At 41.6% G+C, this 15,917-nt stretch overlaps 1 protein-coding gene across 1 annotated transcript in view; it reads left to right on the forward strand.

Annotated features, from left to right (window-relative positions):
- Nucleotides 1-15,917, forward strand: part of T265_13573 (hypothetical protein) — a gene marked incomplete at both ends in the record, with an annotated part of 53,364 nt that overhangs the window by 36,187 nt on the left and 1,260 nt on the right. The window contains 2 exons of the mRNA XM_009169532.1: nucleotides 8,721-9,197; nucleotides 14,537-14,731. Of these exons, the coding sequence (XP_009167796.1) occupies nucleotides 8,721-9,197; nucleotides 14,537-14,731 (672 nt within the window). The remainder of the gene's footprint in view (nucleotides 1-8,720; nucleotides 9,198-14,536; nucleotides 14,732-15,917) is intronic.

The following is a 15,917-nucleotide window of genomic DNA, read 5'->3' on the forward strand; positions in this document are numbered from 1 at the left end:
AAACGCTAGCTATGGCGTTTCTCAGGATGTGTTGACAAATGAAACTTACCCGCAGATAGTTTCTTCCCTAAGCATATTCAACCCACGGTTTCCACCAATCCGGATATTCTCTCCTCTACCGTCTAATCAGCCAATTCACTTTGTAAGACACTCATACATTTACTCCAAGCTCAGATAATTCCACCAAACAGTTTCACCTCAGACTGAATAATTATCTTTCTTATTCTCTCTTTATATCACCTGATTGTCTAGTCAAACATGTTTTTTTCTCCAGTGGCGCAAAATCGTGTTGTGAGTAAAATCAGCCATGTAATCACGCACCCAGTGTTTGAGAAACGAACACTTCCGGTAACCGATCGGAGGGTGTTTTGGTTAAAACTCTGGTTTCACTTCCGTTAAGACCGAGAAAGAGTACGTGCCAACGACGAATTTTCTAAAGACGATTTGAAATCAGACATGCAAAACAATATGTCTTTTTTATTAGCAAAAGTTACCTAATTTACAATGTACATTGGAACTGAGAAAATCGCAGCTAAATTACTATTCAATAAAATAAAGAATTACATCATTTAATAATTTGGGGAGATTTGATAACTTCGAAGGCTATTCCATTCTGTTAGTGAAATCAATATATGCTGAACAACCAAGAGGCCATCTCAACCCTAATGGGAGACCTCGGAGCTGCTTGAGATGCTCACCGCTGATGATTTCAAATTAGGACAAAACAACTTTTCGGCACAGACTGGCTTCATTTACGAAAAGAAAGCCATCATAAATTGCCTTATTCGTAGGCAAACTGATTTGCAGATAGCCATTCTGCGCCTTGGAATTCATGTGTAGACTCAGTTCATCTCATATGAATTACGAAAGCCTAGACTAACAAACTCTCTACTTGACATTCTGTAGATGAAATCGTCTGATCTGAAATGCAGCGAAGTACGTTTCAGCTGTTTCATCCCTATCAAGTAGAATCAGCAGTAGGCCTCTCAAGTAGGGAGTTTGAACCTGCGACGTTCCGGCTAAAAGTTGAAAGCTTGATCTTTAGGCTACGTGGTGCTAATCAGCAGTGTGATTAACCTGAACCTAAAAGTGATAAAGCGCTGCTGATCAGCTGATCATGACTAGAAGTTTCAAGTGTTCCAACTACTCGCTGGAAGGTCGCGGGTTCGAACTTCATAATGCTGCACTCACGTCAATAATATCACTTGTGTAATAGCATGAAACTTCAAAGTTGCACATGTCGGATGCCAGAACTAACAATTACTTTCCAAGTTTTAGAATTTCACAAATGCGCAACATTGGTTTCGTAAGCAAGGCAAAATGGCTGCGAACTTTAGATCCTATAGTGGGTGGACACTCCTGCGAAAAAAGAATCACCAGTATTTTCTTCCTCAGTCAGGCGCATGTGATCACCCGGCAATGGATTTTAACCGTTGTAGCATGATAGTTACCAGAGCTTCCTATCAAGACAAAACTATCGTCTTATCTTTGTCTTTTTTGATGCAGTGAAAATTTTTTATTCGGGTAAATTGGAGCTTGTTCCAGATTTAACAACTTCAAAATCCGCTTTTTTGCATTTTGACAACCAAAGTTGTAGTCGTCCTCTGAAAGGCTTATTACAGGCCTTCCCTTCACCATCGCGAAGAAAGCGCTAGGATGTACAATGGAAATGTCATTCCGCGTTTCCGAAAATTCGATTTTGACGCCAGTCTATTTTTGGATCTGATTTCTTGGTTTCCATAAAAATACGAAGAAGATATGTAGTGGAGTGCCTCAGTTATATTTCCTCTAAAGAATCACGATGTCTCTCTTTACTTTACGACTCTTTGGATCTGATTTCTTGGTTTCCATAAAATACGAAGAAGATATGTAGTGGGGTGCCTCAGTTATATTTCCTCTAAAGAAGCACGATGTCTCTCTTTACTTTACGACTTTTGTTTTTTGATGGAAAGAAAACATCAGGTTTGGTTTCTAGTGCGCTCTGTTTTTGGCCAAGAAAATTAAAGTACTCCGACTTCGTACTGCCTTTTCTTCAAAGTACTCGTTGACTGAGAAAGAGTGCTGGCTGAAGATTCATCGGTGATGGCATCTGATGTACACTTGCGGGTGAAAAACAAGAAACTCTTGTCATCTACTTTACGTAATGCAATAATCATGCGTTTTTTGAGAACTCTTCAGCATCCAGGACCGGTTTTGCCTTTCTTGCGGCTCATCAGCTGGATGCAGTTACCGAGCTGCCGTCAACCTTAAATTCTACTCGAACCAAATTTTACGAATTCAAACAACCAATCGCATTTGGATTTGACAGGTGACTCGACTAATTTCACCTAAATCTCCCGCGCATGATGATCCCCTTTGATTAAATGTGCGACACCAGGCGGCCCCATGTTCCATTTGGGTCAGCATAAGCGAGATATTCAGCTGGATTCTTTAGGGTTTTTGTCAAAACTAAATTCGTGTTTAAATCGGAGTATTTGTCGAAACTCTTGTGATCTTCTCACATCCGGTCGCTCAATGAGCTTAGCAATGGCATTAGCGTATGATAAAACGCATTTGCTCACTTTGTAAAATCACTGTCCTTTGTAAAATGACATTTGTAGTTTCTAAGTTAGTCGGTTTGATCTTCGGTTGGTTTAGGACAAACAGTATCACGCGATCAGAGAGACCTATCATTTGTAGGTTATCTGAGTCCAAGAATTTGTTATTTGTGTGAAATTTGAGCCACTCCAATCAGATATAAAGACTAGTTTTAAATTAGTTAAAATTAGTGGCAAATTGTGAAGAATGGAATGAAGTAGTCACAATTCACACCCCACCCAGATGGTAACTAGTTCCCGGTTGCCTGACTACTCATGAGTAGCGATGAAGAGGCAACTTATATGTCTCTATCTTTATGGTGGACTCGGTAATTATCAAACCACGGGCTTGGATTTTTACCGAATGTTCAAGGTCGGATAATAAAAACCCCATCAGCCAAAAGATCGGCAGTTGTTAACCATCACATGGTACATCACGTGATACAAGAGGCAACTTATATGTCTCTATCTTTATGGTGGACTCGGTAATTATCAAACCACGGGCTTGGATTTTTACCGAATGTTCAAGGTCGGATAATAAAAACCCCATCAGCCAAAAGATCGGCAGTTGTTAACCATCACTTGGTACATCACGTGATACAAGGACAACAACTGGGAAGGCTTAACCAAGGAGTCTCACCTAACGAATCCTGCTAGGATTCAGGACACTCACGGATGCAAACAAATCTTTTTTGGTCGTTACAAATACCTAGGTAAATTTACGCCATCTAATACATAAATATTTGCACAATCTACGGAAACGTTGCAAGAATCCAAAATATCTGAGAGCAGGCGAGTTGAAGCATACGGTAACCATTTAGATGCTGACGGGCTAAGGTCTATCGCCGTGCATGTACGAGTCTGGCGATGACATACTGAAGGGGATTTCTCCCCTCTACCGGGTATCCCCAGTCTATCTGTGAGTATATTACAGTGAGTAGGATTCATTTTGAAGGTGCAACATCAAATTCTTTAATTTAATGGGTTCCTTCTAATTGAAGATAATTTGAAAATTACAAAATGACCTTATTAAGTTTCAAAATAAATGCTCCTCAAAGGTACAACTAGAGTGTATTTCAATGCCCAGCTTAGTAAAAAAGGACACAAACAGAATGAATGATTGCACTTAAGATCAATACAACGGGTTATATTATAGCTTATTTTGCAATGCTTCTATCGTGTTAATCTTTTTTATTAAAAGATTGATGAGGGATCCACTCAAAACATTGAATCAAGCTACGTTTTAGCCATTCGATCATTGGTAGCGTTTCATTTTTCTCCGGCTCATGTGTTCTACATCCTTTGACAGTCAACGCAATGAAGCGTTAAATTCTGAAATCAGCTGTGCACAACTTGAAAACAAACTCGTCGAAACAAAACGGTATGCCTATGTCCACAATGAGTAACTCAAATTATAGTCGCAGATTTCGAAAAATCGTTTATGCACACTTCCTTGCCATTTGGAATAGCGATTTGACGTTTTTCAGAAAAAATACATTTCCATCCTGAAATAATTTGTAACTTTTGTCCGAAATTTTCTTCACTGAGCCCAGCGGACTGGGTGAACCGAGTAGGGTACAGCTGCAATTTTATACAGTTTCCAGGTGAATGAAATCTGTGTTCCAAACGTTATTATAGCCGGGGTGTATGGAGAAACCATAAACGCCGAGACGAATAATAAGTTCTACAAAAACAAATTAGATCAAACTGATTTCTTAACTGAACGTCTACCGGATGTTTTACGAGACAAACCTCCCATTTTAGTAGATTCTTTTCTTTAGCGACCTGAAACTTGTCTTCTTGAAGCCCACTAATATTATTTATCTATCTGTTCATCCACATTTCGGTCTATCTATCTATCTATCTATCTATCTATCTATCTATCTATCTATCTATCTATCTATCTATCTATCTATCTATCTATCTATCTATCTATCTATCTATCTATCTATCTATCTATCTATCTATCTATCTATCTATCTATCTATCTATCTATCTATCTATCTATCTATCTATCTATCTATCTATCTATCTATCTATCTATCTATCTATCTATCTATCTATCTATCTATCTATCTATCTATCTATCTATCTATCTATCTATCTATCTATCTATCTATCTATCTATCTATCTATCTATCTATCTATCTATCTATCTATCTATCTATCTATCTATCTATCTATCTATCTATCTATCTATCTATCTGTCTATGTGTATATATTTTACTGACGAGATGGTTATCTTTCCAGTGCATTTTCAGGATAAAAAGAGAGATCCGGAATCGCCTGGTTTTACAGATCACTCAGGTCAACCTTGGTTCATTTGGCCGACATTCGTGTAAGACCCTGTGCATAGAGCTCAAAACAGTGCACGCAACAGTTGCCATGTCGCCTTAAGGTATCATACCAACCATTATATACATTTAACTTTTTCAGCCAGACATTTCTCGCGCACATCCGTTTTTCTTGTACTACTTACCACATACCTTTGGGTAACTCTGATTAAAGCATGTGACAACCGGAATCCAACTGTCAACCTGGACCAGAGTTAGTTTTTTTATCTATGAGTGTTTTTTTTATCTTCCGAATTATCAAGAATACAATGTAACTCTGGTTAAAGCATGCGACAACCGGAATCCAACTGTCAACGTGGACGAGAGTTAGTTTTTTTTATCTATGATTGTTTTTTTATCTTCCGAATTATCAAGAATACAATGCCATTCTCGTATTTAACCAAAGACAGTCAGCACCAAAGGTTCCTTTCAAAATTTCTGGCTACTATTTTAAGTCCGTCGGTCTGTACTGCTGCTAATGGTTCTTTCTAGTGGTGCAACATTATGCTTGGAAGTTCATCCGCAAAAGTTTGTTTTGTGCTACACACGGATGTACACATCTTCCGTACAACATTAAAACAATGCTATAACTTGGTGACACGGCGTTTTATTGATATCGAAAGGCTTTGATGGCTGAGTCTAGTATCCCATTGAATTCCATACATACTGTACGCTATCACATTCAGGCCATTCGGTGGCTCGTACCAGCTGATCACGTGCTCGACGCTATATCCTAGAGTGTACATCGATTCAAAGTCCTACACGCTGCGAACTGTCTACTTTGATCCAGCTGTTTCGAGCAATCCAGTTACCTAAATAGTGTTTTTCCTAATGGGAAATATACCTCAAATGAAATAGGTTCTTAAATACATGCAGGATAGGCTATCGGACATTGAAGAATGAGCTCCGAAGGCAGAAACTATGTGGATAGATGGCAATCATAGCCACCTCTTTCTACTTCCATTCCAGTACTGACTTCGCGAGATCTCAGGTTAAATGCAAATTGATTTCAATGATGTTTCCCCATGGATTTCAACTTGAAATTTTTGTCAAACCATCATTTGAGGCAGAGAAACATCAAATAGTGGTAACATTAGTTTGAACACTCTGGTGGAGGTTTTCTGTCTGCTACTAGATCATTTTAAAAAACTGCGAGATTTACTTGAATCCGAAGAACGGATCATTTGAGATTTCGGAATAAATTTGCATTAGTTACCAAAAAACTTATTCTAGTCCGGCAAATTTTCCAAATTTGTTTCACTGGTCGTTTCACCTGGTTGTTTCACCTGGTCGGACAAATTATTTCGATCTTGGTTGAACAATTTACATTCAACTGAATCTTTGCTGCTATCTTTCCAACACCATGTCATTCATGTTTTCCAGGGTTGAAGAAATAAAAATTCAGTAGTGGATTTTTTCTACTCATAACTGCAGTTTCGCGTTCCATTGATTTTCAGGACGCGCACACTGTCAAGGTTCTTAGCTAGAACGAAACGAATGTGAAGTTTCCTCGGTATTTCAGCACAGAGAATAGAGAAATGAAACACATGGCTAGATCCCCTAAATAAACTCGCTTGCGACACAATGCCATTTTTTCAATTCGTAGTTCCACCTTTATCCCGCTGGTGGTGAGCTTATTTCCGAATGACTGTGCTTGTTGTAACTCATCGATTTGTTGAACATCTGTGAGCTGAAACGCCTGACTTCGACCCATGTTAACTATGGTACTGCGATATCCCGAATATCGTGCCAACTGAATCATGAGATGGCCTGTGTGCAGCACATTCAGTTGTAGAATATCATAAACGAGAGATTCAGTTGAGTCTCCCGTGAAAACGAAATTGATCTGCAAATGAGTGTATTTCTCAAAAACAGTCCGATTTGGGTTCGAGTAGAACATAAAGTTGACGGAAAATTGGGGACTGCCCCTACCTGATGGGCCCCAAGAAGGGTGAGACCGGTCTTGTGTTGTTGAAGAGTTTTCAGCAACCTTATGAAACTATGATACTTGTTCCCAGGTTATCCTCTCTCCTGACTAGGGGACACATTGCCTGACTCAACTGAATCGACCCAGTTTCTGAGCCGCAAAATGTATGAGACGAGTAGTAATACAAGTAGATGGCCATACCACTGAAGGTTAATGTGTACCATTCTACGAAAGGTCCTGAGCTATGTTTATAAGGTCAAAACACACCCTATCAGGAATATGAGAACATGCAGCTGTCCATGTGTTAGACGGAATCCCGCACTAAAGCCGCTTTACCGCTGGCAGATAGGCACTGTTACAGTCAAGAATCCTATCCCGCAATCTATTGGCTAGAATATCGAGCCGCTTGCCAGTCCAGCATCAAGCCGGGTTCTGATTGGTGGAAACTATGGAAACAATAGCCAATCATGATTCAGAATTTGCCGCATGCCGGATGTCACCGGCGAGTCCAGAAGGCATCGTCTCATGCACTTTAAATAAGACCCGCTGCATATGTTTCCGACGTAGTTTTCAGCGTTAAATTTTTGTACACCTCTGGTGATTATATTTCCAAAAACGCTTGATGGTAGGGTTCGGGCGTAGAAATGAGCCGAGACACTGCCGTTATCACACCACATGAATTGTTCCTCTGAAGACACTTAGTTAAAACTAAGCTCAAGATTTACCGAGCAACTCATCTTTATGATCACTTCAAACTGCGACTTACTGTCCGCTGAGGGACTTTTCACGTCATCAGGATCCCGTGTGACAAGAGTAAGCATGATGAAACATGTTACGAGGGTGGAATCCAATGTTTTGCAAGCCACACACAAGTTTTGTTTGTTTCCTAGAGACAATACTCGCTAGGCAGAAACCTCACATATATCATCAGTACCGTAGATGCCAGCCGGGGAGATGATTCTGGAAAGATCGCTCTCAACGAACAACTTTCACGTAACCAGATCCGCGTAAGACCCTTGTGTATTGTCGTCATACTCTTATCACAGTGGAGAAAGACCAAGACGATTCCCTCACGTGTGGCCAGTAGTTTCTCAATGCTGTGACCAGTTTTTGTCAAGACTCTGGCTGACTCACTAGGTCATGAGATTTTCAAACACAGTTGCGGTTTCGTACTTCATTAGGAGCTTGCATACAGTTAACTAAGGTGGATATTGTATATTTTCAAATTTACCCGAACGTTTTGCCAGCTCTGACCACTTATGGGTCTCCAGAATGAACTCAAAGACGCCGGACGTTTTTTTGAAGAAATCTGTTTTTCAGAACTCGATGGCTCCGTTCGATTTAAGTGAGTCTGCATGGACAATGGAAGTGAACCCGGAAAACTGTCACCCCGTGACATCCCGTTTTTATCTTCACAGTAATAGGTACAACGCCCGATGCACCTGTATTTATTATCTACGGGTAAGTAGTAGCTGCCCTTGACAAGTTCTACCTAGCGAACAAAAGTCCAGTTTACCTCATTCGTGATTCCTACGGAGCAAATTGTTTCAAGTTTACGAAAATCCGTGCAGTGCGTTACCTCGCAGTCAGTACTACTTAGCGTTTCCAAGAGAGAGATATGAAAAGGATGTTTCGGCGTAAAGTGATGAATCAACTTCCATCTGCTTTCGGAGTAAAATTTCATTAAATGCAAGTTCCTCTGGTTCCTGGTTTGTCTGTTTTGAACTTCAGCCAGTGCTCTGCTATTCTGTCCACTGTGAAGTACCGTAAAAATCGCATATGCGACATACTTCGTGATCAGACTATCCCAATCGACCCATTGGGCTTCAGGCTACCTTCGATTAGTTTTAAATGGCTTTGCAATCATGTGTTCTTTATTTCCAGCCATCTGCCTGATACCGCTCATATTGATTTTCGTACTTGGACTCATATGCACTCCGAGGAAAAGTTTGGAGGATTTGGAAGACGAAGAAACTAACCAACTGAAGGTGAATTCCCCGCTGTCAAGAACCTCATCCTCAGCCTCGGCCTCTTCATGTGATTCACCCCGCTCCACGCATTCTGCAATTGCGATCTCCCATCGCCTCACCAATGATATTGTTCCACGTGCATCGTCAAATCCCGATTTGCCTGCGGCAGACCGGATACATACTGTTGTGATTAGCGAACCAGTCAGTCTCGACTGTCAACGCCAAATCTCTGCGATCCACTATTTCAACCATTCGCGGGGTGTTGGACGAATTTCTGTCGCACCTATCTTACCAACGTCGTCTCAAGGACAACCGTTATGTTTCCCTCGTGACGTGCGGATTGTAAGCTTCAAGCTCCCTGAAGAGACCACGGGTGATCTCGGTGCATCCAGTGAGTGTGAGCCTTTTCTGTCCGGATCGACGAAACTACGTATATCACTTGCCTTTCCAGTAACCACAAAAGGCACAATTTTTCAGTAGCCCGTAAGCTGTTGATCATAAACTACCATCTTCCCAAAGTAAACTGATTTGTAAAATTAAGGAATTTCGTGGCAAGACATCGGTAGTTAACACTTCAACAGCTAACCATGGAATTGCTATTGTCATAATTTTTTTATTATTTTGTATTCCTTACTCCGTATCATGCAGTCGGATAAATCGTTGTCGTCGTTCACTGGGTTTGAACACCATTCAACTTTATCTAGTTCATTTAGACGTACTGTGGAAATTTTCCTACTAAGACTAAACACCCTCCAATGAATCCTGTACAGATTAACGGCTCTTCGACAGAATCACACACGAAATTGTAAGTAAATGGGATATTGTTAAGAAATTTCATAAAAGCGGTCTTTCAGTTAAGTGCAGCTGGTGAGGAGATAGCTATATTTCGGATAAATCTACGTTGAAGTGTGTTTTGTCCGAAGAGATACGACTTAGGAGAAAAACAGTGCTAACCAGAGAGTCTACAAGAAATTATCGTCACCAAATTCTTTGGAAACCTACCACGCTCTGTTTCGGACATGCCGAATCAGGTTACACGCCAGAATATTTTTTGCTGGTCAAGGAAAGCAGGCAGCTGAGTGCGTTTGATGGTCTAGCACAATAAATGTTTCTCCCTCCAACTTCGTTGGCTTGGATTTATCTCGATAATTTTACACGACTCTAGCCCAGTTCTCAAGCCAGATTTGGGGACATTGGCAACGGTGATGATACTAATGAATTCAGGGTGGATAGTTGACTGTTCGTCCAGCCCACTTACGCATTACTGAGCCAACACAAGCCATATCAACATCGTAAATCGGATCTGGGGAAAACGAGGGGTTTCCTTCAATTTTACTAGGGATTTTACCCAGCCAATTAAGACAAGCTACGTTTAAAATCCCAGGATCAATGCACAGCTGCCTCATCCTTGTTAGGAAACATCGTCATTGCGCATCTCATGGAAATTCAACGCAGAGTATCGAACCCACCACCTCCCGGCTATTAGGTTAAACACTAAAAGTTTGGCTACAAGTGGCTGGTCATTCATGTGATCATCACGCGCTAAGGCAGGATATAGCTTTGCTCGCGCTGCTTTTCAGCTTTTTAGCATACCTCATACCTCTCTAGCCTCACATTGATTGTACAGCGGTTAATCTCTGGCCTCAAAAACTCAAGCAGCTGATCCAGGGGCTCTATAGTGTTTTGATAAAGTCGTGCTGAGGGTTACCGGAGCTGAAGCAGGTTTCTTACCTTGTGAGAGAAGCAAGAAAATCTCCTCAAGTTAAGCCAGCAAATTTCTGATGCGCATCATCACTTAAATTCAGGATTGTGACCATTTATATCTGATCAACTTCAGCCGTTATTCCTTCGGTTATCCCTCACAAAGTCAACTCTCGTCTGCCTGATGAGGAAGTTCGTCGTCTTGTCTTATTAGAACCACTTCGAACACGATACCGAAAAGTGAGCTCATTCTCCAAGGACCCTCCATCTGTCTCTCCTCATATGCTCCGCTTCAGACAAGTTCTATCCGGTACAGACGACAGCGCTTGCCCAGAGCACACTTCTTTGTAGGCAAAACATATTCATTTTGTTGAAAAGTTGTGTTAACCGTACCTGATGTAATCAGACCAATGCAGAAGTGTTCCAAACGAAAAGCGAGAAGCTTGTACTTCAAAATTAATATTTTATTTGAAAAAATTTTCTTGAACACAAACTTATCAGCTTGCGATGGACAATGCCACATAGGTGTAGCCTTCCAAGTAAATTATTGTTTTACGGTGATCTGAGTAGTTTTCATAATTTTCAATAGGAGCCAATCAACATGTGACCACGTGATATTGTCTCCTTGAGTGAATGATGATTGGCGCCATGTCCTGTCTAAGGGAGTGCCATTCACATGGCTAATCAGCTGCTCGTGACCAAACGGACAAGGGTTCAGCTACTGGTCTGAAGGTCGGAACTCTCAGAGTTTCGTGAAATGCTCACTATTGACGATACTCAATAATGGTGAAACGGTTGTACAGTGTATTTCGCTAATTTCATGCAATTTGGTCTCAAGCAGAACATAAGGCTGACGGAAACTCAGAGACCATGCCTCTCTGGTGAGTCCCAAGAAGGGCGAAACCGGTCTCCGGCTGTCGAAGAATTTTCAGCAACCTTATGGGTAGTATTACGTCTATAGCTGTACAGTACTTTCCGGCTTTTCAGCATACATTGGCTTCAATTACAAGATAAAATCTCAAATGGGAGTTAACAAATCTCCTCACACTACCATCAACAGGAATAGTGCTTGAAAAACTTTTACATCGATTAACTTTTCCTTTCTCTCTCCTCGGTTCTCGTTCAAGCACACTGTTGTTTTCTCAGCACACCTTCATTTGCTTCTCTTATCCTATCCACGAAACTTGACCACTTGATCACCATAAAATTCTCTCCCCAGGGTATCCAGTGCAGACAAACTCTCCGTAACATGTTTAAGTGGTTAACCAGTCTATGGGGGGGGGCATTTTGTTCCCCACTTGCAAGTTATACAATTAGTTCGTAGTCAGTCTCACCGCGAGACCGTAAATGCCTAATTCTCCAGTTACCGAAAGACAAATTGTGTTTATCAGCGTGAACATGAGTGGTTTGCCACTCTCTCGTGGTCACACTTTGGGAAAGGAAATGCGTGTATGTGTTTTCCGACACTTCATCGGAAACAGGGATGGCACGTGTTTACTGCATATGTTTTGTCTTGTGCAAAATAAGCATCTCGCCTGGTTCCGACTAATACACTCATTTGCGAATCGATTCGGTTGTCACGGGAAACCCAAGTGAATCTCTCATTACGTTCTTAAGCATCTCGCCTGGTTCCGACTAATACACTCATTTGCGAATCGATTCGGTTGTCACGGGAAACCCAAGTGAATCTCTCGTTTATGACGTTCTTCAACTCATTGTGCTGCACACAGTCCGCCTCATGTTTCAGTTGATGCGATATTCGAGATTTCGCAGTATATCTTCACAAAGGAAACTACTCGCGAGGTTGCTTAAAACTCTCGGACAACCCACGATCAAGTCCAATTCGGGTCGTGGGCTGTCGAAGAGATTTCAGCAACCTTTTGGGTAGTTTCCTTTGTGCTAGCCTGGTTCTCGTTCAAGTTCCAAGACCACTGCATGAGAGCTGGTCACACTTGTTCTCTAGCCATCATTTTAGAGGATCTCCCTTTTCCCTCAAACTTATTCATACCTGACTTTACCTCCGTCGGTCAACTAGTGAGAACTCGCGTGTCACTGTCAGTACAATTATCATTCAATTTTTGAAGAGCATAGTCACAAACATAAAAAGTGAGTGCAAGCGATGAATGCGAAAGAGTAACAGGAGAATATGGGAGAAAAGAGAGAAACGTCTCATTCGAAATCATGCCAAGGACAGTGCCAGTCTGATGAGGTGAATCCCAAAGTATGTAAAGATTTTGGTATGGGAACAGGCGTCTAAAGACTAACAACCAAAGAAAGGACAAACAATGGTGAATGCTCTTCAAGGCGCAGTATGCGCTAGCACAGTCAAAACTCGCACATCAGGCACAAAGTGACCGTCATACTGGGTCTGGGGTGAGATTAAATGGCAAAAATGTACCTTCAACGCCATGTGCCACGCATAAAAGTGTCATAAGTACGCAGGGAGCCCACAATGGCAAGCAAACACAAGTCACTGACTGCGACCTTAGGAAGTCCCAGTCCAATAACAGCCCTTCAGTGATGCTGCAGAAACTAGACTGTTAAACTGTGAACACAAGATGACCGTTGAGCCCGTTGTTCGGAGTCCGTGGGTCACCTCAGTAGGTGTAGAACTTGATCACGATCACCTCTCAACTGCTGATCATGTCATTACGGTAGCCATCTTTATCGCTCTTTTCTTCTTTGCCTCTAACGTCCATTCTTTGGTGAATCGATGGATAAGAAATGGGTGAACAAAAGCTCACAGAAACAACCATTGTAGAATGCGTCTGCGCTGGATAAAACAAAACTCGTCTTGTAGGCAATCGCAGGAGTTGTTCACTTTGTAGTCACTTCACACACATGTAGGAAGAGTCATCTACTCCTTTGCCGTGTAGGAGCTTGGGTCCTGAGCATGTTGTGTGCGAGGCAAGCGTACAGCCATCACCTCACCAGACCAAGCTTGATGAGCTTGAAAAGGCAAGTGTTATCGCTAAAATTTGTGAAGGGTTTGTGCAACAGCTTGACCTACTATCGAAATGTTTTCCTGATATGGCCGGTAGATTGGTTCATCCGTTGAGAATTCCGTGTCACGTGACACGTGAAAATTGTCGGACAGTTTTTGGCCAGGTTTATGTGCTTGCAGTATGTGTAGTACTGGGATCCACGTCTGTTTCGTATTCCTCACTGTTGAGCAGCTGCTAGAGGATTCAATCAAAACGCAACCATGTTACATGAATCTGGTAATTAACGGACTGGTGGCGCTATATTATGTTAGCCTACTACATGTGGCTAAGAAATTTCACACCCAACCACCAACCAGAAAGTAGTGAGCTTCACTCTCTCAAACGACTTGTCAGGTGCATCCGAATATAGGTGAGTTAGCTATACGTGATGGAATGACTCTGTCTTGTAGAAGAAAATCCATCACCTCACCAGACCAAGCTTGATGAGCTTGAAAAGGCAAGTGTTATCGCTAAAATTTGTGAAGGGTTTGTGCAACAGCTTCACCTACTATCGAAATGTTTTCCTGATATGGCCGGTAGATTGGTTCATCCGTTGAGAATTCCGTGTCACGTGACACGTGAAAATTGTCGGACAGTTTTTGGCCAGGTTTATGTGCTTGCAGTATGTGTAGTACTGGGATCCACGTCTGTTTCGTATTCCTCACTGTTAAGCAGCTGCTAGAGGATTCAATCAAAACGCAACCATGTTACATGAATCTGGTAATTAACGGACTGGTGGCGCTATATTATGTTAGCCTACTACATGTGGCTAAGAAATTTCACACCCGACTACCAACCAGAAAGTAGTGGGTTTCACTCTCTCAAATGACTTGTCAGGTGCACCCTAACATGAGTGAGTTAGCTATACCGTGGTCCTTGTATCTTCGTGATAGAATGACTCTGTTTTGTAGAAGAAAATCCACTGATCAAGGGAACTGTACCATGATTTCGGTTTTTTCTCTGTCATACACTTCGAAAACTACTCAGAGCTGGTTTATCCTTCAACCTTTCCAAATAAATCCATCCCTATGTCCTCTTGTTTAAGCAGCCGGAAATCATAAAAAGGCTCAAGATTTCTCAACAACAATCAAGACCAATATTGACGGAAAGGTCGAAAGTGGTATCAAAGTAGAAAAGACGTTTGGAGCGGAGAACAACGCTTTCGCCTTGCCGGCACATTTTGAGATGGCAGCAGTTCGGATACGTGACAAAACTGAGCAGGTTTTTCAAGAACAACAGAGTAGGTTGTCCAGAAAGTCATTTTTCTATATTTTGTTATAATCCTTGTAGATATTTCCTTTTTAATTGTGTAGGGAACCTCAATGCGACGCGATAGTCGCAGGAGGCTTTTTGAGTGTGTCTCATGTGCAACAAGCCCAGTATGAATGGCGCAGAAAAGCCTCACAAGTAGAGAAAATAGTTCTGGATTCGCCCAACTACTTACTAGCACATGTTAGCAATGCGCTTTCCCGTCAGATTCTCATGAGTTTGTTGGAATCTGTGTTCTAAATTTTCAACACACAAAAACAACATCATGATTGGGAATTACGCGGTCCAGTGTGTAGTTCTAATAATTTTACAAATCTATCAGGCATTATAAGTTCTGTAATGGCAAAACGATTTGAAACTATCAACTTTTCAAAAATGTGCTCAAACTACAGTGACGTTTTGAATGGAGAATACAGTGCATACACTGGACGCAGTCACTCTGTGCTCCTACCCACAATCTGGCAGAGTGTCGAATATTCGGTCATACGCCTGAAAATTTCTCTGAATTTCCCTTCATTGCGGTGGGTCATTTCCGATGGTCTGACATTGAAGCGGGATAAAGGTTCCGTTAGTGAGGATGATGTTATTACCATAAATTATTCAAATTTAAAACTAGGACATCACACTTGCTTTTGAATTTTTTAACCATATCACTGATTCGACCATTTCATCTCAGGCGATAGGCTACGGAACGATTACCTATACAGTAAATTTTGGAATCAGTGCCGCGTTCCCGGGTTTTACTCTTCTGTTCCTGTTTGATGTGTCACCCCATTTGGTGTCAAAACTGCACAGCGTTTATCGAGGACATTTTTATTTCGCCGATGATTTGGGAGGGGATAGAGTTGAATAGTTGTATATTGGAGGTAGTAGCTAATATAACCGATTTGAAGCTCTAGGAGGGACAGAGGGCTTTGCATTGAGTCGAAGCTATTTATTGCAGACGGCAAATTGGTTACATGCGAACCACTGATTGCGCGAACGAGCCGTGCCCCAAACTATCGATGTGTCCCATCCGGGCACACGTCAGTGACCAGCACAACTGAGTTTGCGGTTGATAGCTTCCCTACTCTCATCATCATCCTCCTCCTCAAAGATAGCAATATCAGTGTAGGCACTGATGCTTCCCTGCCGTACAACCATAAGGTTCATCTAGT

The sequence above is a fragment of the Opisthorchis viverrini genome, assembly GCF_000715545.1.
Source record: "Opisthorchis viverrini unplaced genomic scaffold opera_v5_81, whole genome shotgun sequence".
Lineage (NCBI taxonomy): Eukaryota > Metazoa > Platyhelminthes > Trematoda > Opisthorchiida > Opisthorchiidae > Opisthorchis > Opisthorchis viverrini.